Source organism: Alligator mississippiensis, chromosome 4 (assembly GCF_030867095.1).
Source record: "Alligator mississippiensis isolate rAllMis1 chromosome 4, rAllMis1, whole genome shotgun sequence".
Lineage (NCBI taxonomy): Eukaryota > Metazoa > Chordata > Crocodylia > Alligatoridae > Alligator > Alligator mississippiensis.
Genome location: NC_081827.1, coordinates 96,645,128 through 96,667,294, shown reverse-complemented (window position 1 = coordinate 96,667,294; position 22,167 = coordinate 96,645,128). Strand labels below are relative to the sequence as shown.

Below are 22,167 nucleotides of genomic sequence, written 5' to 3'. Positions count from 1 at the left end.
CTAAACACATTCAGTTGAAAGGTGAGTATAAAATATAAGCTACAAATGCCATGGCACACAAATAGATAAAAATACCAAAATACAAAGGGAGATACAAAATGCACGCACACAAATTTCAAAACACAATTCCTTATCTTAAAAGAAAGAGGGAGGAAGGAAGGAAGGAAGGAAGGAAAGGTAGAAGAGGAAAAACATCCAAGTAGGGGAGAGCAAATACAGGCAAGAGGAAAAGGGGCTTTCTGCTACAGTAACTACTCTGCATGCCTGGCCTGTCTGCATATATTGTATGATGCATCTGGCAGTGGCACCATGATCCTAATGTGTTTCTGGGTCCTTCCAGATCAACTTGTTCCCAGAAGCAGGAGCTTCCCTAGGCCACAGGCCGCCTAGGCCAAGGCAAGGAGGAGCAGAGCAGCCTGACGAAGCAGGCTGTGCCCAAGGAAAGCTGGTGCCCCTGAGCGTGCGGCACGCAAAAAGAGGCAAGGCAGCACAACCACCCGAAGCGAGTCTCCCGGCCCAGGCGCTCTCAGTGCGCAGGCGCGGCAATAGGCGGCGCTGACTCAGCGATTCCCGCCGACCCCGGGTTTACCTAGAAGGCCCAGAAGCCTGGCCCCACCCTTCCCTTCCGCATGCGCACTGGAAACGTCACCCCCCCCTAACATCGCGAGATTTGACCAAGCAGCTGCAACAGCTCAGGCGCGTCGCCGTAGCAGCGTCAGGAGGGACAGCAAGAAAGATGGCGGCCGCGGCGGGGCGCTTGTTGGTGGCAGCGACCGGCTCCTGGGTGCGGGTGGTGCCTAGCGGCGGGCTCCACAAAGCCCCCGCGCTAACCCTGGTACCCTCGCACAGCCTCACTGTCACCCGCAGCGGCGCCATTTTGCCCAAGCCCATTAAAGTAAGTGGGGGTGAGGGGAGGCGGGCCGGGACAGCAACCAATCGCAGGGCGCTGCACGACGTCGGCTTTTTTGACGAGCGGGAGCATTGGCCAATCGAGAGAGAAGCTTTGTAGCGGTGGGAGTCGAGTGACAGGCGTCGGGTCAATGAGGCGCGGCAGAGCGCTCGGAACGCGGAAGTGCCCGCTGGCCGGGTCCAAATTTCCTGTGTGGGGGCGCGGGGACTAGGGAGTGTCAGGTGGGAATGGTCCCGCCCCGCAGGAGGCGAGGTGTCCCGGCCTGGCCCGGCCCGGCGCCTGCGGGCAGTTGCGGGGTGCAGGGCGCGGCCCCAGGGTGCCTCTGCCAGGCAGCGCTGCCTGTGCAGGTGGGGCTAGGGCCCTCCTGCCCCTTTGTGCTGTGGGGCCCCCTCCTGGCTCCAGCCCCTGCTCTGAGCACGTTGGGGTCACTGCACCAGGGACCCTCCATCACCCTTCATTCGCGGTGGCAGGAAGGATGCCGCGACCCACTCAGCTTTCCCCTTGCCAACTCTGTAGGCAGGGGCTGCGTCAGCAGCCTGTTGGCTTTGCTCCTCTCTTGATGGGCAGCTGGGCTTTGGCAGGACTCTGTGTAAGCTGCACCAGGAAGAGGCGAGAGGTTGCCACATAAATTGTAGTGGGTTTTTAACATTGTTTCTTTGAAAATAGGGTGTTTTATAAAGAGACGGTCCATGGTGTGGAGGAGCTTTTACAGGAGATGTCACTGCTGCCATTGTGTTGTAAAGCTTGCCAGTAGGCCTGGCCCCTTCCCCAAACACCAGTCTGATCCCCCCCCCACTCTGCTGCTCTGCTCTCATCTGCTGCCTGTTTCCTTGATCTGCAACATGCTCCACACACAAGCTGCCGGTGCCACTTGTGCCACTCATACTGCAGGTTTGTCACCCTGTTGTAAACAGTGATCTAGTGCTAAATTAAACTGCATCAGCTCAGGCTTGACAAATTCCATAAGCCAAGGGTGCTCAATCTCTGACCCGCAGGCCAAATGCAGCCTGCAGAGCCATTGCATCTGGCCTGCAGGGCTCCTCATGGGTTGGGAGATTTGGCAACAGAGGAGTAGTAGCCATTAATACGGTTACCCTTCCAGCTGCCAAATTCCCAAAACTCGAGCTCTCTGTGTCCAATTGGAGCCAGGCCATGTCCTTTCCCCCTCGGGGGCCAGGTTGGGGCTGGGCCATGCCTCTTTCCCGTGGTGAGGCCAGGCCATGCCTCCTTTTCCCCCTTGAGGCCAGGTTAGGGCTAGGTCATGCCCCCTTACTGATCACAGGAAAATTAGGGCTGGTAGGGACCTCAGGAGGTCATCTAGTCCAACCCCCTGCTCCAAGCAGGACCATCCTCAACTGGATCATCCCAGCCAAGGCTTTGTCTAGTTGGGTCTTAAAAACCTCCAAGGATGGAGAGTCCACCACCTCTCTGGGTAACCTGTTCCAGTGTTTTACTACCCTCCTCATGAGACAAGTTTTTCCTAATATCCAGCTTAAACTTCCCTTGCTGCAACTTGAGACCATTGCACCTTGTTCTGTCATCTGCCATCACTGAGAACAGTCTGCCTCCATCCTCTTTGGATCCTCCCTTCAGGTAGCTGAAGGCTGCTATTAAGTCTCCCCATAATCTTGTCTTCTCCGCACTATATAAACCCAGTTTCCTCAGCCTTTCCTCACAAGTCATGTTCCCCAAGCCATTTTTGTTGCTCTCCACTGGACTCTCTCCAATTTGTCCACATCCGTTCTGTAGTGGGGGGCCCAAAACTGAACACAGTACTCCAGATGTAGCCCCACCAGGGCCAAATAGAGGGGAAGACTCACTTCCCTCACTCTGCTAGCAACACTTGTACTAATGCAGCCCAGTATGGTGTTAGCCTTCTCCACAACAAGGGCACACTGTTTCCTCATATTCAGTGTATTGTCCACTGTAACCCCCGGTCCTTTTATACAGAGCTGCTGCTTAGCTGGTTGGTCTCCAGCCTGTACTGGTACATGGGATTGTTCTGAACTATGTGCAGGACTTTGCACTTGTCTTTACTAAACTGCATAAGATTTCTTTTGGCCCAATTCTCCAATTTGTCTAGGTCTCTCTGAATCTTAGCCCTATCTTCCAGTGTATCTACCTTGCCCCCCAACTTGGTGTCATTTGCAGACTTGCTGAGAGTGCACTCTATGCCATCTTCCAGGTCATTCATGAAGATATTGAAGAAAGAGAGCTCCAGGGTTGACCCCTGGGGCACTCCATTTGATACTGATTGCCAACTAGACATCAAGGCATTGATTATTACACTCTGAGCTTGGAAATCCAGACAGTTTTCTATTCACCTTACAGTCCATTCATCCAACCCATACTTCCTTAGCTTGCCTGCGAGAATGTTGTGGGAGACTGTATCAAAATCCTTGCTAAAGTCAAAGTATTATCAAGTCCACTGCTCTCCCCACATCCACAGAGCTAGTCACCTCATCATAGAAGGCAGTCAGGTTGGTCAGGCATGACTTGACCCTGGTGAATCCATGCTGACTGTTCTTAATCACCTTTTTCTCCTCCAAGTGCTTAGAAATGGATTCCTTGGGGACCTGCTCCATGATTTTTCCAGGGACTGAGGTGAAGCTGACTGGTCTGTAGTTCCCTGGATCCTACTCCTTCCGTTTCTTAAAGATGGGCACTATATTTGCCCTTTTCTAATCACCCAGGACCTCTCCCAATTGCCATGATTTTTCAAAGATAACAGGCAGTTGCTTTGCAGTCACATTGGCCAATTCCCTTGGTCCTATATCCTTACAAAGTTAAATAGTATAGTTCAGATGCATGGTTAAAATAAATAGAAGTCCCCTGTAAGCTGCCAGACTGATGTGAGTATCTGGAAATAGAATTACTATAGTTGAATCCATTAATTTAGCAGCTTTTTAGATGACAATTCCTGATATTCAGTCTACACCTCACTCTTAACTGTATCCCTTTGGGTGACAGTTACCACCCAAAATAGTTCTTCCTTTACCTCGCACAATATTTTTTTCCCTTCCAGTCTTTAATTGATTTTATTTCTCTTCTCTGCATTTCCTGCAAATTAGCAATATCTTTCTGGTACAGACATGAACAAAACAGCACAATGTTGTATTTGTATTCTTGGCTTTGTGACTTGAACTGCCCTTCCTCTTCTGTGAGATGTCTCTGCCTATGTATGTGAGTTGTTCCAAAATTTAACTTGCTGCTAGAGGTGAATTTGTTTTGATTTGACCCCATGTAGATGCCCTTTGGTCTCCTCCGAGTGTTTAGTGTTGTGATCCCATTCCTGTACCTTGGGACTCAGATCAGTAAGAACTTTGCAGCGTTGCTGGAGGAGCATGATATCTTTGTTCCAGAGGATGATGACGATGATGATTAAGGACATGAGGTGAGTGCCACCAATGATTTAATTGCTCCTGTTTCTTTTTTGGTTTAGGACAGGGAGAGCAGCTTGTAATTTGCAAATAGAGACTCCTGGTTTTGGAAAGCTGCTGCACCTTTGGTATTGGTGCTTGATCCCATAACCCCCTTGCAGGTATACCACCATCACTGGGGAATGCACAAGCACTACTGATATATATCCAATACTCAGCTGTATTCTATACTCTGTGGGTCATAGAAAGGAGACCTGAGGGATGAGCTTCTATAGGGTGCTCACTGCGCCCAGGATCCTCCAGCAGAAAGCCTGTGGGGAAGAAGAAACAAGTGGGTGTTTTTCAGATAAGCCAGCCACTCCTCAGTGCCGAATGGTTTTCCGCAGCAGTTCTGTGTGTACTGCCATATCCCTGCCAGTCCCACATCTTGACATCATAGGCAAGTAAAGAAAAAATTGTGGGGAGGAGGAAGGACAACCTGTAAGGAAAATACTAGGGGGTATGGAGGGGTGGCTTCCGCCACTGTGTGCACCCCTGGAGATGAATGGGCGGGAAGTGCCCCCTGGATTTGAGTGCAGGGTGAGGGGGGCTGTGTCAGCCTCTTCCCAGCAGGGGGGCTGGGCAGGGACTGTGCTTGGGCAGACAGTGACGGTGCTGGGAGGAAGGGCTATGGGGAGTTTTGGGATGGCTGTAGCCCATCCCACAGCCACCCTTCCCAGCACCACCTGTCCTGAGTGCAGCCCCGGCCCAGCCCCTGTTGAGAAGAGGCCAGTGCAACCCCTGGCCCCCAAGCCTGAAGTGGGCAGCCAGCCCTCACCCCATGCACAAATTTGGGGGGGCACATGCCCCCCATGCCTCCCCCAGGGGTGCGTGCAGTGGCAGGAGCCACCCCTCCTGACCCCTGTGACCCCTGGACAAGCTGCCCACAGCTCTGTCCTGCGCCCCGCCCTAGCTGAGCAGCACCTGCCCCAGCTCCACTCACTCCCTCACTGTGGGCGCCTCAATCTACCCCCTATGCCTCTTTTCTCTCTTCCCCACAGACTTACCAGGTGGACCCTGCTCTCTAAGCTGCAGGGCTGCATTTCTGGGTGTGTTGCTGCTGTGGCTGTACTCATGCACGTGGCATTTATCCGTGACATTATCAGCTACACTGGCCAAAAAAAGTTGATTGCCAATACTGTCAATTTTCCTTTTGTCGGTGCCGATCTGATATGGACTGATAATCAGAGCACCTCTAGAAACCACAAATGCTGTAGATGACACTTCTTTCTGACATAGTACTAAATCGATGCTGTATTTTAAGTCTTGTCATTTGCATCAGATATGAAATAAGCAAAGATTCTTTGGTGTCACCATAGGATTTGATGGCTCATATTGCATGCAGAGTGAGGGTGGCTTGGGGGTCCAGAGGTTATTCCAATATTAATACATTCTACCTACTTAAAAAAACCCTGTTCCTTGAATGACTATTGTCTAGCATGCCAGAGCCTGTGTTTCACAGGTGGCTTTTGATCTGTATTGACACTATCTTGAGTACTCTGATCTTTCAAATCAAAGAATGCTAAGTAAATTTTGCTATAATGACAGAAAGTGAGAGTTAGTCAACTACACGCTGCTTGCTCCTAGGCTTTTATTACTTCAACCCTCTCATTTTGTTTGCTGCACCAAGTTGTAATGAGGACAGGACAAAATGGAAAAATTTTATTTTAGTCTAAGCGTGTGTCCTTCCTGTGTGGAGTCCAGCAGTATGAACACCCTGTATGTGTCCCATATCTAGTTGGTGAATATGTTCTTTGCTAAACATGTTTGCTGTAATCTCACTGGCCATATTTTTTTCCCCAAAGTTTGCTTTTGCTACCAAATTATGTAGCTGAAATCATGGTATGAAGCCTGGAGTGCAGGTTGTATGCTTTTAGAAGCATAGCACTGTATAGAAAGGTTGTTCGTTATGACTCTGTTAATGTGCTTTGCCCAAAACCTTTATGGACTGGAATCCATCCAGCATGGCTGCAGAGTAATAGCACTGTTTTGTAGTGCAGGATAACACTTTTTTTCCACATCTTTGCAGGACTGTAATAGAAGCACAGAAAGGAGAAAGGCAAAGACAACAAGATGATTTTGACATCGCTGTCTCCTCATGTTCTACCATCTTTTTAAAGAGGAAGGGAAGGGTAGTTGGACCTTCTACTCTACCACTGAATATTCTCTGCATTTCTATAAGAGGAAAAGTGTAGATTGGGTGTGGAGGTTGCACGTACCATAGGTCTGGTACTCTTGCATACTGTACCTTTCACCTCCTGAGAGACTGCTTGGGGTTCCTTTCATAATCAGCATGGGAAATTTAAGTGATTAGATCCCAAATAAAACAGGGAAAGACTGTAACAAAGCTTCATTGTTTATTTTCTTGCTTGTTAACTAAGTGCCTGTTATCCAGTATGGTTGTCTTGATCTTGATCTGTCCTTATTTCCTTTTAGATAATACATCAGTCTTTACTTACTGTAAATGACAGAACCAAGTATACTGAAATTTTAACACTTGACTTAAAATCTATCAGTATTCAATATACAAAAGCAATTCAAGTAGGAATATAGAATGTCATTACAGGTTGAAAAACATTCTTTGTGAGTTTTTGGGCACAAGCACCCTTCTTCAGGCATTGGGAAACTATGTTCTGAGATCTCCAAGGTAGGAAAGAAGCTAAAAGTGTGACAGGAAGTCAGTGAAAATATAAATAGGTGGAAGTCTGGAAAACAATGGGTAAAGAAGGAAGGGGCAGGGAGGGGGAAATTATGGGTGGAGTAATAATGGGGGGGAGCATGTCCCACTTTACACGGTGATGTGGCTGTACTTCCAAATGAAAAATATTTTAAAAAGAAATTGCATAACATGCAGACTGGCAGGTTGGGCTTGAAGAATCCAAGCTTTTTTCCTGTATGTAGCTATGACAGTTTATTGTGTGTGACTTCTTTTAAACATGCAGGAAGTATTGTATGCTATCTCTTGTGCCTTTTTTTAAGGCAGTAGCAAGCTCCATGAGCACATGGACATTTGTTTTACTGGGGGACAAAGTTCAAACCTTTAATGGCTTTTATGCCTTCTCTAGAAACCATCTGTTGTGCTAAGGCCTATGATGTGTTCTCAGGTGGTTTCTTGTTGCTGTCACTTTTACTGTGCAGGCTGCTGGGGCTGGTGTGTTCTGGAAGGTCAGTGCTAGCTAACAGCTTTCCAGATTCCAGAGGCAACACAGAAAGAACAACTTAAAGTATTCAGTGTCAAATCTCAAGAGAGGTTTATTGTCACATGGAGGGTCTACCAGCCGGTCTTGTTGACAGTGAAACTTGCCTGTAACAAGCGTGTCACTTACACTCCTTGGGGTCACTGTGAAAAACAAGTCTTGCAGCACCTGTTTTTATACTTGAAATGCCATAATCTTGTGCTAATTTTCCTCTTTAGGTTGAGATGTCCATGTCTACTTGTTTCTTTTGCTGAGTTTGCACACCTGCATCTTAGGTTCTTTCTCTACCTTGTTAGTAGGTTCTTTTACTTCTGGAGTTATTCAGCTACTGCTTTTGCTACTCCCTTCTTTGGATCAACTTTTTCAATCATTCGTGTCTTTTATTTTTGACTTTTATCAGGTCATTCAGCAGTCATAAGGCTTGTTCTTCTCAAGCTCCTTTTCAGAGCCTTAGCTTAACTATAGCCTGGTGTACCTATGGCTTACCATAACTGGAATTCTTACACCATCTCCTGAAGGAAGGACTAGATGATGATGCGTAGGTTAACAAGTCATTTAAACTTGTTTTGGGATTTTTGTAGTGCTGATGTGAAACTTCAGGGAGAAATCCATAGGTTATATTAGTCTGAAGAGCACAACTGGAAAGGTACTTTAAGGGGGAAAATTGATGCAGTAGTAAGGATCAGTAAGGATTAGAGCATTGTTCATTCAATCTGAAGCCTTACGTATGTTGAAAAGGGAGACTAAGTATGACCTGGTCAGAGAAGCCTTACAGGAGAGACACCCATTTGAAATCATAGCAAGGGGCTAGGACGGAGGTCAGGCAAGGGGTGCCATGTGCATGCACACACATATGCTCATGGCCACCAGGCAGTCTGGAGAGCAGCTCCCACAGGTAAATCTGTATTGGGGGGGCGGGAATTGAGACCACCATAGTGGGGGAGTTGGGCAGGGCTGGAGCTGCTGCCCAGCCTGGGTAGTGCTTGGGGCCTGGGGCTAGAATACATGGCTGCAGGGTCTGGGCAAGGAGTGGAATGGAGCCACAGGTGGTTTGTCCAGGGGGCAGCAAGGGAAAGGCAGGAGGCGGGGGGGGCACACTCCCTACCACTGTGCACTCGGGGGGGGAGGGGGAGGAGAGGATGTGCCCCCCCAGAATTGTGCATGGGGCAGGGACAGGTGTGGGTTGGCTGCTGTAGGCTTGGGCTCCCCACCCTGCTGCCCTCCCCCTGGGGTCTCTGTAGCCTATCAGATGGGACCTGGCATGGTAGAGCAGAGTGGGGCCAGGCAGGGAAGCTTGATGCTGCTGCCACAAGCCCCATGCTGCTATGGGGAGGTGCCCCCTCCTGCCTGGCAGCAGTGGGAGGCACAACTCTGCGTCACCACCCTTGCTGCTACCAGGCAGGCAGGGGGTATGTTGCCAGGGTGGTGCTTGGCTAGCCGTGGTAGTATTGAGCTTCCTTGTCTTGCTGCACCAGGTCCCACCGACTGGACTGTGAAGGCGCCGAGGGGAGGACAGCAGGGCATGGAGCCTGAACTCACACTGGGCAGCCTGCTCCTGCCCCACCCACAGGCTCTGTGACTCATGGACAAGGGCTCTGCGCTCCATTGCACCATAGCATCTAGGGCTCAGGCAGCAAGTGAGGGATTCTTGGGGGTTTTAATTCAAATTTCTTCAACAGAGAAAGCCAGGATCCTTGCTAATAACCATCCAGATTTTACTTGTGCATCTAGAGAGACCCTCAACTCCCATAGCTCCAGCCTAGGCTGAAGTCTACACCCCCTAACATTTTCTTTACTCTTACCAAAATATCCAGCCCAGCTTTCTGGTACTTCTTTGAATGAAATAAAATAACCAACATTACCTACTATAATAGTTACATTTTTTTCTGTCATTGTGCTGGATTCTGCTTATTGATCAACTGCCTTCTAGGAAAGCTGCTCTCACTCCAGCATGGAATTTCAGTTATAGCTGCATGCAAAAGATTTTCCCAGCTTCTGAGGCAGTCTGTAATTAGTGTCTTCTGTCTACATCAAGGATTTTACTTGTCTGAAGTACAGTTGAAGTAGGATGAGAAAGCACTGTACTTCAAAGGACAGAACAGTTTGTACACCCAGAAGATTCAGACTCAATGAATAAGACATGCATATAATGCTGAAAGGAGGGTTACTTTCCTTCTTAAGAGCCTCTCTCCAGCACAGCTTTATTTGCAACAAGACAGTGAAATACATGTTCAGTTTTAAGTCAGTTTGTTTCAGGGATCATTGCCTGCATAGAACTTTGACAAAAAATCCGTGGGTTGCGGTGTTTCTGTCTCATGGAAATATCTCAGGACATGTGTCCGCTGCTTCCATACATGGATAGTTTCCTGTAGCTCAATTTTCCCCTAGACACACAAAAAAAATCATAGACAAAATTCCAGTTACAGATCAGCTGTAGTTGCTTAAACTTAAACCAACAGTCCAAAGTTTCTGAGAGGCACTGTTTCGCATCTCTTAGTATAAGGGAGGGGTTAATAAAGTGTCAGTGGTCTCGGTAGTTATTTACTGCTTTTACTGAGTTACCTCACGCTTACAGCATTCTAGGCTCTGCTACTGTCTCCTAAGATCTGGTGCTGACAAGTTTAGACAAGCTAACAACATTGCTGGTCTTGACCCAATTTTCCAACAAGCAGGAAATCCATCCTTCTCTGTGACCTGCATGCCTAATATCCATCCACCCCTATATAGCCTGGCAGCAGAAGCAGCCTAGAAAAATGCCAAGACTAGCCTTTCTGCCAATCCCCCCTCCCCAAACAAAACACTGCACAATTTCTGAACTAATAGCTCCCCTTCTCCCCACAGTGTTTCTGGTTTCCAGGCACCTTCATCTTAAAAAGCCTCTTGCAATTCCAGATCCATCAGTAGATTTAGATATAGAATATTCACTGATGGCACAAAAGCAAAAAAAACCAAAAAACAGGTTTGTCATACTGAATACCATAACCCTTATGTGTAGCAATGCCATGCAATAGCAATACAAGACAAAGTAGTCTGGGTATCACAACTGTGCAGTCTCCTATTTCAAAGATTTGCTCAAATCAAGCATGTTAAGTTTGATTTATTTTGGCTTTATAAATCTGGTTAATTTTCAGGGGTGGGAGGAAAAGAGGTAGGAAGAAGAATCCCTATATTAATAACGTTTTTTGTTTTGCTTAAATTCAATTCCATATATTTGCCTTTAATAATGCCATATTGACCCGTAGCAACTCGCAGTTAATTTTTTTTCTGTTGCTTAACAACTTTACAGTTCAACTAAAACTTGCATTAACAACCAATTCTAAAATGCAATGTTACTCCAGATGGACTGTACACGCTCTTTCTTTTTGTTACCCGTTTGATATAGAGAGGCATAAAGGTTAATGTACACATCTCGCAAACTTAGCTGTAAAAAAAAAAAAAAAAGAGCCAGTGTTCTGGCTCTTAAGCCCAAAGCTGTTTGTAACATGGGCTTCTTTTGCTTCAGAAAAGAGAAGATGACAAGAGTAGGTAAGCTATGAAGTGATACTGAAAGCAGCCTTTCCATGAGTCTTATGACACATCTCTTCTTAAAGAAGATACACAGGAAGCTAGAGGCAATGTTTTTACATGCTTGACAATTCCTATTTGCAATTGCAGAACAAGAGAAGACTGGTTACCTGTGCTCCTCCAGTCTAGCGAGAAGTCCATTATAAAGGAACTGGCTGCTTTAGTAGGGAAAAGCACAAGGTCTTTTTACGTCTAGTCTTCATGATTGACATATGTATTCAAGGAAGCCTGTTACTCCCAATCTAATGGATTTATTTCCATTATCTTAGTTTGTTCTGTAGAACTCTGAGCAAAGAATCTGCATTTCCACTCATTGCATACCAAATTACTTGCTTTCTCCACTTCACAAAAACACTGTTTGTCATTTGTTTTACCTTAATAACCAGCAGGTCTATCACCCTTGGGTCTGTAACATGGGCATTCTTCATGAACATCTCCCGTACCTTGTCACGTCCCTGTTTCACTGTGATGTCCAGCTGGAACAAGTGTACTAGAAAGAAGAGAATACTCAAAAAGTCATCATCTGTGCTCTGAAGTTTCTAACCAATGACTCAATTCTGACCCTATAAAATACTGCAAGGAAAAAATTTGTTCTTGGGGTATTTGCCATGTTAGCTGATAACAGCAATAAAGCTCTACTTGTTCTAATGGGATTTTGGAAGCCCAGTTTTCCAGAAGCAGATAGGATAAATCTTTATGGTTTAGAATTAAACTAGCTTTATCCATCACTTGGCTGAAGAGACTCAAAATGCATGCAGTATCTGGTTCATCTCCCTTCTGTCTGTCTGAAGCACTAGGTTGGCACAGATGCATTGAAAACTGCGCTAATTAGTGACAGAAAAAGATGGCTTGCAGCATCATAAAGCAGAAGACAGAATGGCACACGGCATCCATACATCTTACCAGCTAGAGGAAAGCAGTACCACTTCCTATCAGAGAGGAGCAGGCATTTGTACAGGCAGGTGCATCTCTGGATGCTGGCAGAGAAGCAAGATATTGAACTAGATGCTTCTGCCAGCCTACTCAGCAGATCTGACGTCGCTGTTTTGGGGCGGATATTCTAAAAAGACGGAGCACCAGTCAGTGGCAGGAAGTGCCTGGACCTTGTTGAATACTCTCTTGTGCCACTTGACTGCTTTTCATGCCCCTGTTTTGAAGTCAAGAGACAGCAGGCCATGCTTAGAGCTGTGGTTCCCAGCTTCCATTGGACCAACGACCTTGATCATGGGCAGATCTAGGATTTTGAAGGGGGGGCGGGGTGGAGAAGGGATGCAGATAGTATGGCGCATCATTGCATTTAAACACAAGATATCTTTTTGCTCCAGATAAAAGAAAGTAGAAGTATTAGTATTATGTGAGGGGCCCATGGCTATGTTATTCAGTTCAAGACTGAAGCAAAAGAAACAAAATACTGGAATATGCATTAAACTTGCTATATTATCTACAAAAGCCACAGCCACACAAAAGTAAGAGCTATGGTTTCATTAGTCCTGTAGTCATCATGATTAAATCCACATCTTTTTCAGACTCAGAAAAAGAAAATCCAGCCTTCTTGGGCATCTTGACAATGCATCCAGTGCTTCACTGAAAGTTATTTTTGCACCAAAGTCAATGGCTTTATTTAGCCTTAAAAACAGCCTGTAGGGCTGTGAAACAAGAGCCACAATATCTGAAGCAGCAGACAGAGAGCAGCATTGTACAAAGACTAGCTTGATTAGTGAACATGAGAAATACCACACAAGGCCAGCCCAATAGCCCATTTTTTATATGCCCTTTTTCCACCTCCTCATGAACCTTCTCCTGAGGTTCTGGCTGCACTTCTCCCCATATCTTTGCTTTTATGCACTCTCCATCCGTAGCCCCACCAGGTCCTGGGACCTCCTGGCCAACCTCCTCCAGGCCCTAGCCAAGGGGGCCATCATCTGACCAGGAAGAAGGCTCTAGGCAGGAGGACCCCTGGGGACTGCAGGGTTGTTTTCTGTCCCTTGTTTGCTCACATCTCCAGGCACAGCTTCCCTGGGCAGTGTCCACTGGCTCCTTGGGCTCACTCGAGGGCCAGCGGGCAGTGTCTGGTGTGCTCTGCTCAGAGTCTCCCCTCAGCAAACTTAGTATTAACCTGTGACCTCACTCCCAACCCTGTTTTGTTTCTCATTTGTCCCAAGGAATCTGCTGGGCACCTGTAGTGGCCTCCTTGCAAGGGAAGCTTATAGTTTGCTTTGGTGGGCCTAGGCCCATGTTCCCTGAAACAACAAATAGGCCTGTGTCTGACAGGCTGCTTTTCTACCTCAGGACCCTCTCCTGAGAGTCTGGCTGCACTTCTCCCCACACCTCTTCTTTCATGCACTCCCCATCCATCACCCCACCAAGCCCCAGGACCTCCTGGCCCTGGCCAAGCTGCCCATCTATACGACCAGGGAGGCAGCGGCTCTGAGCCGGAGAACACAAGCAAGCACAGAGCCGTCTTCCTGTCACTCCTCCATGCCTATCTTGGGGCAGAGTTTTGTTGGGTGCTGCCTACTGGCTCCTTGGACTCATTTGGGGGCAACAGGTGCTAGCCAGTGTGACCTGACCCAAGCCCCTCCTGGCTGCCTCATTATGAATTGGTGCCCTTTGCGCCCTTCCCTCTCCCCAATTGTGCCAAGCACATGTGCATCGCACCCACAATGCAATACAGCATGCCTGTTGACGCACCCTTCCTGGCTTCCCTTAAGAGAGGCTTGTAGTTTCTTTGACGGGCATTGGCTCATGTCTCCCCAGGGCGCATCCAACCAGGCCGTATGCCCATTACCGGAGCAGATGCTAGACAGGGAGGATGTGGGAGCAGATCTCTCTTGTGGGTCCGGACACTTGGCAGGGAAAGCAGAGGCGTCAGGAGGAGCCTGGACCCTGGCTGGGTGGGAGCAGCCCCAGCCCTCGGGGGACCGCTGGGAGCCGCCAGGGCCGTTAACGTCCCTGGAGCAGAGAACAGCAGGAGTCGGGTGGGGTCACGTGATCCCCAGCGCTGCCAGAGTAGAAGCGCCGCAGCCGCGGTGGGGAGGGGCGCAGGAAGCGGGGCCACGGCGGAGCCGACGCCGCTGCTCCTTTAAGGAGCCACGCCCGCCTGTGACCTTGACTCCGCCCCGCCCCTCACCAGTGTTGGGCACCTCGCGGTACCAGGCTCGGTAGAGCTCCCGCACTCGCCGCCGCGCCTCGTTCAGGTCCCGGCTGAAGATGGGCTTCACCACCGTGCCCACGGCCGCCGCCACCACCTTCCCGGCCCCGGCCGCCGCCATGTTGGTACCGGAGCTGCAACGCCCCTCCCGCCGCCTCAGCCACTGCGCAGGGTTCGAATACGTCCTCGACGTCTTATTGTCTTGGAGAGCTGCCACTCCCCGGGGGCTGGGCGGGGCCCGCCCCGCCGGGCAGTTGATTGGGAGGAAGTCCGAAGGTTTGCTCATTGATTGGGGCAAGCCGCTGTCCATCTTCCCGCCCGGCCGCACCGTTGTGGGGAGGAGGAGGCGGCGAAGCCGAGGGGGCGGGGCCCCTGGGAAGCTCCGCCCCGGCGGTGCCACTCAGTGCGGGCTGCCAGGCTCCAGCATGCCAGGGTCTGCACCTCCAGGAGCCTGTAGAGGACCCGGGAGATGAACTGGGGGGCATTTGTTGCACTCTCTAGTAAATGCCGAATCCCATTTGTGCAGCAGTCCAGCAGGGGTTTCAACTGTACTAGTGAGGCACCCGCACTTGCCTTCCTGAGGTAAAGCCCATGCCCCCTCGCCCCTAACTGACCAGCACCACTTCGGATGTCATTACGTCATGGGATGAACCCCCGCCTCCCTTCCCCCCATTAGACTCATGCAGCGCTGGTGCGACACCCTTGAATTCATCCTGTGGTCCCCAGTGGAGGAGCGCCTTGCTAGATACCTCAGAGCAAAGCAACAAGTACAAACGCAGCTTCACCCAACAAAAAAGAAAAAACATTGGTGGGAGAAAAACGCTCCTGAGCCTCAGGCTGATGAAGCACCCCTGGACTTTCACTTAATTTTAACCAGGGAACAGCTTTGTATGTTTTGAAAAAGTATTTTATCTAACCAAAGGCATAGAGTTGGTTGTTTAGGCTGGGGGAGATCGCTTGTTGCTTAGTTGCTTAATTGCTGGCCTCGCTAGAAGGAAAGCTGTATCAACAAAGTCTGGAGCTGGAAGGGGGGTTACTTGCTGGGCTTGCTATACATTTCATCACATCAGCAAGTTTAACCTGTTACGTAGCTATACAAGGCAGACACCCACTGGGGTGTGTGTGCTTGCTTTGCGAACAATTGCCAAGCACCACTTTCTGAGCAGAAATAAAGATTAAGTTGGATCCTTCACCCCTTTGTGTTTATTGGTACAAGCACACCGGGCACAAACTCACTGTCCTTTGGGGACAACAATTTCTGGCGACCCAGGTGGGACCCTAGCTGACTGCCTTGCCCAGTCCACCTCTTCGGCTCCGGCAACAACTTTGGACGGCGCAAGGGCCAGGCACCACCGACCTTATTCATCGGAGGTCTGACTGTCTCCTGGTTGCCTGACAGAGTCGGGGAGGGGCACAACAGCGCAACGCTCGAAGGACCAACTTAATCAGGTGGGGCGAGGGAGGTTTCAACGGACTGGTGAGTACTTCTTTCCATATTTTGGGCAGGTTGGGAAAGAGACGGCTTTGAAAGTTCCGACCGTGTAGATGCCCTAGGCGAGTGAGATCGGGTGGCAGCCCCGTGAACTCCCTTTAATCAGTTTGGTTCTGAGGCTGAGCGGCGGTTGCCGTCTGGTAGTTGGATAATGGGAAGTAACCAGTCTAAGATTCCACCCTGCAGCCCCTTAGGATGCATTTTGAAAAATTGGCCAAAGTTTGGAAGTGACCCTATGACAAAACAACAGATGATTCGGTATTGCAATACATGTTGGCCACAGTACCAACTTGCGGATGGTGCAGCCTGGCCGGAGAATGGGTCTTTGGATTATAACACAATCTTGCAGTTACTTGTTTTGTAGGTGCCAAGGGAAGTGGGATGAGATGCTTTATGTAGATGTATATATGACTTTGTATGGGGATGGGGTTACGCAGAAGCTGTGTGGGATATTTAGGGGAAGTGGGGTAATGGCTTTGCAGGGGGTCACCACAGTATGTCCGGAGGAGGGAGATGTGCAGTTGCTAATTGCTCCCACGGCTCCCCCATCTTATCCTGTGAGCCCTGCGTCACCACAGGGGACTTCCACTGCACCTGTAACGGCTTGTCAGGGACTCCCGGCTGGCTCGTCCAGTCCGTCGTCCCCCACCTCCCCTGACAGTCTTGGGTTGCCATCCCCGGGTCTGGCAGACGTGGGTGGTAGCAATCTGGTGGTAGAAGGGACTGTAGGATCAGGGGCCCAACCAGTAGTTCAGGCCCCTTTACAACAAGCGGTGGGTCCTGAGGGTGAACCAGTTTTTGTCCATGTGCCATTCAGCAGAGCAGACTTGATAAAATGAAAAGTCTGTGGGCCAATATCACCAGAATCTGGAGGCAATGGCACGGTTGTTCTCTATTTTCCTCACCCACCAACCAAACTGGATATTCAGGCCTTACTGGCCGCTCTTCTGACTCCAGAAGAAAAAAGGTTGGTCTTCGAGAAAGCACGCACGATAGCACAGCAGCGTCACCCAGCTGGTGAGGTAGATGAACTTTGCCCTAAGGAAAATCAAGACTGGGATCCCAACAGCCGAGGGGGCCGGAGGGAGTTAGAGCTGTATCAGGAGTTTGTGCTGGCTGCTCTTCGGGAGGCTATCCCCAAGCAGAAAAATTTGTCTAAACTGTACGAAGTGCAGCAGGGTCCGGAGGAGGATCCATCCAGTTTTTATAAGAGGTTATGCAAGGCAGCCAGACAGTGGACAGATTTAGATCCGGAGCTGCCAGAAAATGCCAAGATGTTTAACACACTGTTTATAGGACAGTCAGCCCCAGATATTAGAAAAAACTACAGAAGACTGAAGGAGCAGCGTTATAAGCATCGTTGTTGGCAGTGGCAATTGTAGATCAGAGGAGTCGGGGACGAGATAGGGGAAGTAGAGGGCATAGAGGAGGCGTGGGCTATGCTCCGGGAGGCTACGGCCAGGGTCCCAGGCTGGGACCTAATCAGTGTGCTATTTGCAAGCAGGAAGGGCATTGGAAAAATGAGTGCCCCAAGAGGGAGAAGAAGAGACGAGAGGAGGAAGAAAGATTGTTGATATTGGATTGTTCTGACCAGGAGTGACGGGGACCGGGGGCTAACGCTGAAGTAATCTTTGTCTCCCCCAACGAGCCCCTGGTTAAAATGCAAGTAGGGGGAGAACTTACTGACTTTCTAGTAGATAGTGGAGCCACGCATTCAGTTGTAACCAATTTTAAAGGACCCTTATCAAAAACCAAGATCCCCATAATTGGAGCCACCGGCCAGCGGATGTATCGTCCTTTGGTGCCACCCATAGAATGCAAATTGGGAGGAAAGAAAGTGTCTCATCAATTCCTGTAAATGCCTGAGTGCCCCATACCTTTGTTTGGGAGGGATTTGCTGTGCAAATTGCAGGCCCAATTGATCTTTTCGGAGGGGAAAATTACTATGAAGATACCAACTGAGGAAGCCTAGAAGGCTCAGGTGTGTCTCCTATTGCAGGAGGGGAAGGAAGGGAGAATCCCCCCCGAAGTAGAAGACGCTGTAGTGCCATGGGTATGGGTGGGAGAGAAGCCAGAAAGAGCCAAACTGGCCACCCCGTAAGCATTGATTTAAAGCCGGGAATTACCCCGCCCAGGGTGCCACAGGATCGATTGAAAATAGAAGCTTGGAAAGGCCTGGAACCATTAATAAAGAGATTCCTTAAATATGGTTTACTTCGGGAGTGTCAATCATCAACTTTATGTAATGCTGGTAAAGGAATCTAAGAAACTTATTTTAAGACAACCAATGACTGTGTATACCCCACATTCAGTGCTGACGGTGATGAATGCAAAGGGGGGAACCTGGCTTTCCCCTGGATGAATGGCTAAGTACCAGGCGACTCTCCTGGATCAAGGAGATATCCAGTTGCACACCTCTAGTACCCTGAACCCAGTTACGTTGATGCCATTGGAACAAGACAAAGGATTACAGCATGATTGCATTGAAACTATTGAGAGTGTGTATGTTAGCCGGCCGGATCTTAAATATGCCCCAACTACCTAATGCAGACCTTGAATTCTACACAGATGAAAGCAGCTTCATGGACAATGGAACCCGAAAGGCGGGATACGCCGTGGTTACATCATGGGATACCGTGGAAGCAAACGCCTTGCCTCCAAATACCTCTGCACAGAGAGCTGAGCTTATTGCGCTGACCCGAGCTCTCCATTTGGCAAAAGGAAAGATAGCCACTATATACACGGATTCGAAGTACGCCTTTGGAGTCTTACACGCCCACGGAGCTATATGGAAAGAGAGAGGACTCTTAACGGCAAGTAAAAGCCCAGTAAAGCATGGAACAGAGATCCTGAAATTACTTGAAGCCGTGATGGAACCACTAGAGGTAGCTGTGGTGCACTGTAAGGCCCATCAAAAGGGAGATGCTGACGTTATTAAAGGAAATCGATGAGCAGATGCTGCGGCGAAGAAGGCAGCTAGAGGACAAGTTCAAGAGACTCAAATGTTGGCATTGATGCCTCAGGTAGTGTTGCCTGAGGAACCTCCCAAATATACTGAAAAAGAGAACCAACTCGCAGAGAAATTGGGAAGCAAAGAACAACAAGATGGATGGTGGGTTTTGCCTGAGGGACACGTCCTGATGCCAAAACTGGTTCTTAGCAAAGTGCTCCAAGAGTACCACCAGAGCACCCATATGGGAGCTAACGCCATGACCCAAGGTCTCCAAAGAATTGTAGTGAGGCCTAAGATGGAAAAAACAGCAGAACAAATAGTGCGTAGATGCCCTGTCTGTTGTGCCAACAATCCTAAGATTTCCCCCAAACCTCCGCCAGGAGCAGGAAGGCAAGGACTATTAGCAGGAGAATATTGACAGATAGATTTCTCTGAAGTTCCCAAGAAGGGACACTACAAATACCTGTTAGTGCTCGTGGACACTCTGACTGGATGGACTAAGGCCTTCCCGTGCCGAACCAACCAAGCAAAAGAAGTGGTCCGGGTGATGCTAAAAGAAATGATTCCACGATTCGGAATCCCAGAGGGATTAGCCTCGAATCGAGGGCCACACTTTGTGTCAGAAGTGACCCAGGCAGTTTCCTGGGCTCTGGCGATACAATGGGACCTTCACACAGCATGGAGACCGCAGTCAAGTGGACAGGTGGAATGAATGAATCAGACTCTAAAAAGACAGCTGACTAAACTTTGCCAGGAGACTCAGTTGAAATGGCCCAAAGCTCTGCCTCTTGCCTTGCTTAGAGTGCGCATAGCCCCTAGAACTAAATTTGGAGTTAGTCCATTTGAATTAATGTATGGCAAGCCATATCCTAAGAATCCAGTGGTGACGCATGGGAATCAAATACATGTAAAAGGGGAAGGTTGGGTAAAAGATTATTTGTATTCTTTGTCTGCTGTATTGTCTTCTCTCCACAGGTATGTCCAGGAACGACTTCCACTCCCTCTAGATACACCAGTCCACAAGTTCCAGATCGAAGACGAAGTGCTGGTCCGGACGTGAAAAGACCAGCCGCTTCAGCCCAGGTGAAAAGGACCGTATCCTGTGATTCTCACCACTCACGCTGCAGTGAAGGTTCAGGGGGTAAAACCGTGAATACGCTACACTCGGGTGAAGGCCGCACCAGAAGTACCACCTGCAGGAGAAGTTGCTGAGAGTGTCGCACCGGAAGCCGACACAAACAGACACCGTTGGACAGCAGAGCCAGTAAAAGGACTTAAATTGCTGTTTAAACGTCACCCATGTGAAAAATAGTTCTTTGCGTAGGTATAATGTTTCTAGAGTCTAAGGGGTTGGTGCATCAAAAGTTCGATAAGAGTCAAAATGTGTGGGTTCATTTGACAAAGGACATATTAAATGTCACTCATTTTTGTTTGGCAGGTGAAATATCGGTTAATGATATTTTCACGTCATGCCTTATAGGGGTGCCCACTCCAATGGAAGCACTCCGGAATCAGACTTGGTTCACATTTGGGGGAATAGGAGGTCCAATCAATTACACTAACAACTCCATGTGGGGAACCATTACCACAGAAAGAAATGCTAGTACCTTTAAAATAGATTTGTTGACAGTCACCTCCCCTGGTAACACCAGCTGTGCCAATTTTGTGAACTGTACTCAAGCTTACAAAAGCCAAAACAAAAAAAACCAAAAACAAACAAACAAAAAAAACCCCCAAAATTTTCAATTGCTCAGACATGACTAATGTATCTTATAACTACATTCATGTTATATTACCCCGGGGGTGGTTCCTCCTTGTGGGAAGACTGCCTATTCATATATCCCAGCCAATGCCACAGGAGGCCCTTGTGCTCTAGGCCGGTTGACTGTCTAGCTACCAGGTATGCCTAAGACCTCTAGTAAGCGTCACCGGAGAGGTTCAAAGGTGCTAGATAAATCCTGTGATAGTGACATAAACCTCCTGAGTGAGGCCAAGGTAGTGTCCTTAGCAGTTTTCCTAGTAAGGGTGCCAGGCCTAGTAGTGAATGCTGAGAGGCAGCTTGGTAAGGTGGCCTGTGCCCTGGCAAAGGGCCTAAATACAACTTCACAGGCCCTAGCTGCCCTCAATATTGAAATAAAAGAACTAAGAGGAGCTACTCTGCAAAATAGAGCAGCCATAGATTACCTGTTGCTGAGGCATAACCACGGATGTGAAGAGTTCGAGGAAACGTGTTGTTTTAATTTGACAGATAACTCCGAGTTAATAGAGTCAAAAGTGCAGAAGTTAAAAAAGGGTCTGTCCCACATTAAGCAAGGGGAAGGGTTCGACTTCTCATAGCTTACTTCTTGGCTCCCTAATTTTTCATGGCTTAAGCAAATTTTCCTATTAATTGTGGCAAGTATGTGTATTTTCTTGATGATCTGTTGTGGGGTACAGTGTGTGCCACTGTGTTGTGAGGTACTCAAGAAATCAATTTCTTCCCCCGTTCACCGTGTGATGTTTATAAAATCATCAGTTACAAACCCGATCCAAAATAATCGGGAGGAAGCGAAGAGATTTCTGGAAATAAAAAAAATAGTCGAGGACTATGGGCTTTTTCCATAAAGGCCATAGCCTCGAAGGGGGGATTTGATGAAGCACCCCTGGACTTTCACTTAATTTTAACCAGGGAACAGCTTTGTATGTTTTGAAAAAGTATTTTATCTAACCAAGGGCATAGAGTTGGTTGTTTAGGCTGGGGGAGATCGCTTGTAGCTTAGTTGCTTAATTGCTGGCCTCGCTAGAAGGAAAGCTGTATCAACAAAGTCCGGAGCTGGAAGGGGGGTTACTTGCTGGGCTCGCTATACATTTCATCACATCAGCAAGTTTAACCTGTTACGTAGCTATATAAGGCAGACACCCACTGGGGTGTGTGTGCTTGCTTTGCGAACGATTGCCAAGCACCACTTTCTGCGCAGAAATAAAGATTAAGTTGGATCCTTCACCCCTGTGTGTTTATTGGCACAAGCGCACCGGGCACGAACTCACTGTCCTTTGGGGACAACAAGGCCGCAGCAGAGATGTGCCAGCACCCCCTTTCCGAACCACGTTTAGTGTGAAAACCAGTGGCACGACGCTGCCGTGCCTGGCTGAGAGGGGACCTTCAAAACGCAAAGGAGAGGTATCCTGCTGCGACAAACATCTTGGCATCTTGCTACTTCCATTGTAGGAAGACTCGTGGGAGTCCCACCAAGTAGATCTCATTTTCCATCTTGCCACGACATGGTTTCCCTTTGGGGGACAGCGCCAGCAACATGGCATTGCCAAGTCTGGTAGCTACAAGAAAAATGCAGAGAACAAAACCAAGACTTATTCATGGTGTTTGGATTTTGCCATGAGGATTTGTAGGCACTTTGTGCACATCCGGCTGCCAAGCTGAGCTGATCCTTGCAATTTTTTTTTCTGATTGCACTTGCAGTTGGCTCTGTGTTTATTCCTTCTC

At 48.6% G+C, this 22,167-nt stretch overlaps 2 protein-coding genes and 1 long non-coding RNA gene across 3 annotated transcripts; 2 read left to right on the top strand and 1 right to left on the bottom strand.

Moving 5' to 3' along the window:
* Nucleotides 1-663: 663 nt before the first annotated feature.
* Nucleotides 664-6,676, top strand: SMDT1 (single-pass membrane protein with aspartate rich tail 1). Its single transcript, XM_006259893.4, has 3 exons — nucleotides 664-895; nucleotides 4,158-4,304; nucleotides 6,359-6,676. Exons 1-2 carry the CDS (start codon nucleotides 737-739, stop codon nucleotides 4,293-4,295), a joined length of 297 nt encoding a protein of 98 aa, XP_006259955.1. The 5' UTR covers nucleotides 664-736; the 3' UTR covers nucleotides 4,296-4,304; nucleotides 6,359-6,676.
* A 2,984-nt stretch (nucleotides 6,677-9,660) lies between these two features.
* Nucleotides 9,661-14,410, bottom strand: NDUFA6 (NADH:ubiquinone oxidoreductase subunit A6). Its single transcript, XM_006259892.4, has 3 exons — nucleotides 14,221-14,410; nucleotides 11,465-11,580; nucleotides 9,661-9,910 (listed from the first exon to the last, which is right to left on the bottom strand). The coding sequence occupies exons 1-3, from the start codon at nucleotides 14,360-14,362 to the stop codon at nucleotides 9,779-9,781; spliced, it is 390 nt and encodes a 129-aa protein (XP_006259954.3). The 5' UTR covers nucleotides 14,363-14,410; the 3' UTR covers nucleotides 9,661-9,778.
* Nucleotides 14,411-14,492: 82 nt separating this feature from the next.
* LOC132250121 (uncharacterized) lies at nucleotides 14,493-21,669 on the top strand. The gene is made up of 2 exons (XR_009461694.1): nucleotides 14,493-15,718; nucleotides 19,662-21,669. It is a non-coding gene; the product is annotated as an uncharacterized LOC132250121 (long non-coding RNA).
* The last annotated feature ends 498 nt before the right edge of the window (nucleotides 21,670-22,167 follow it).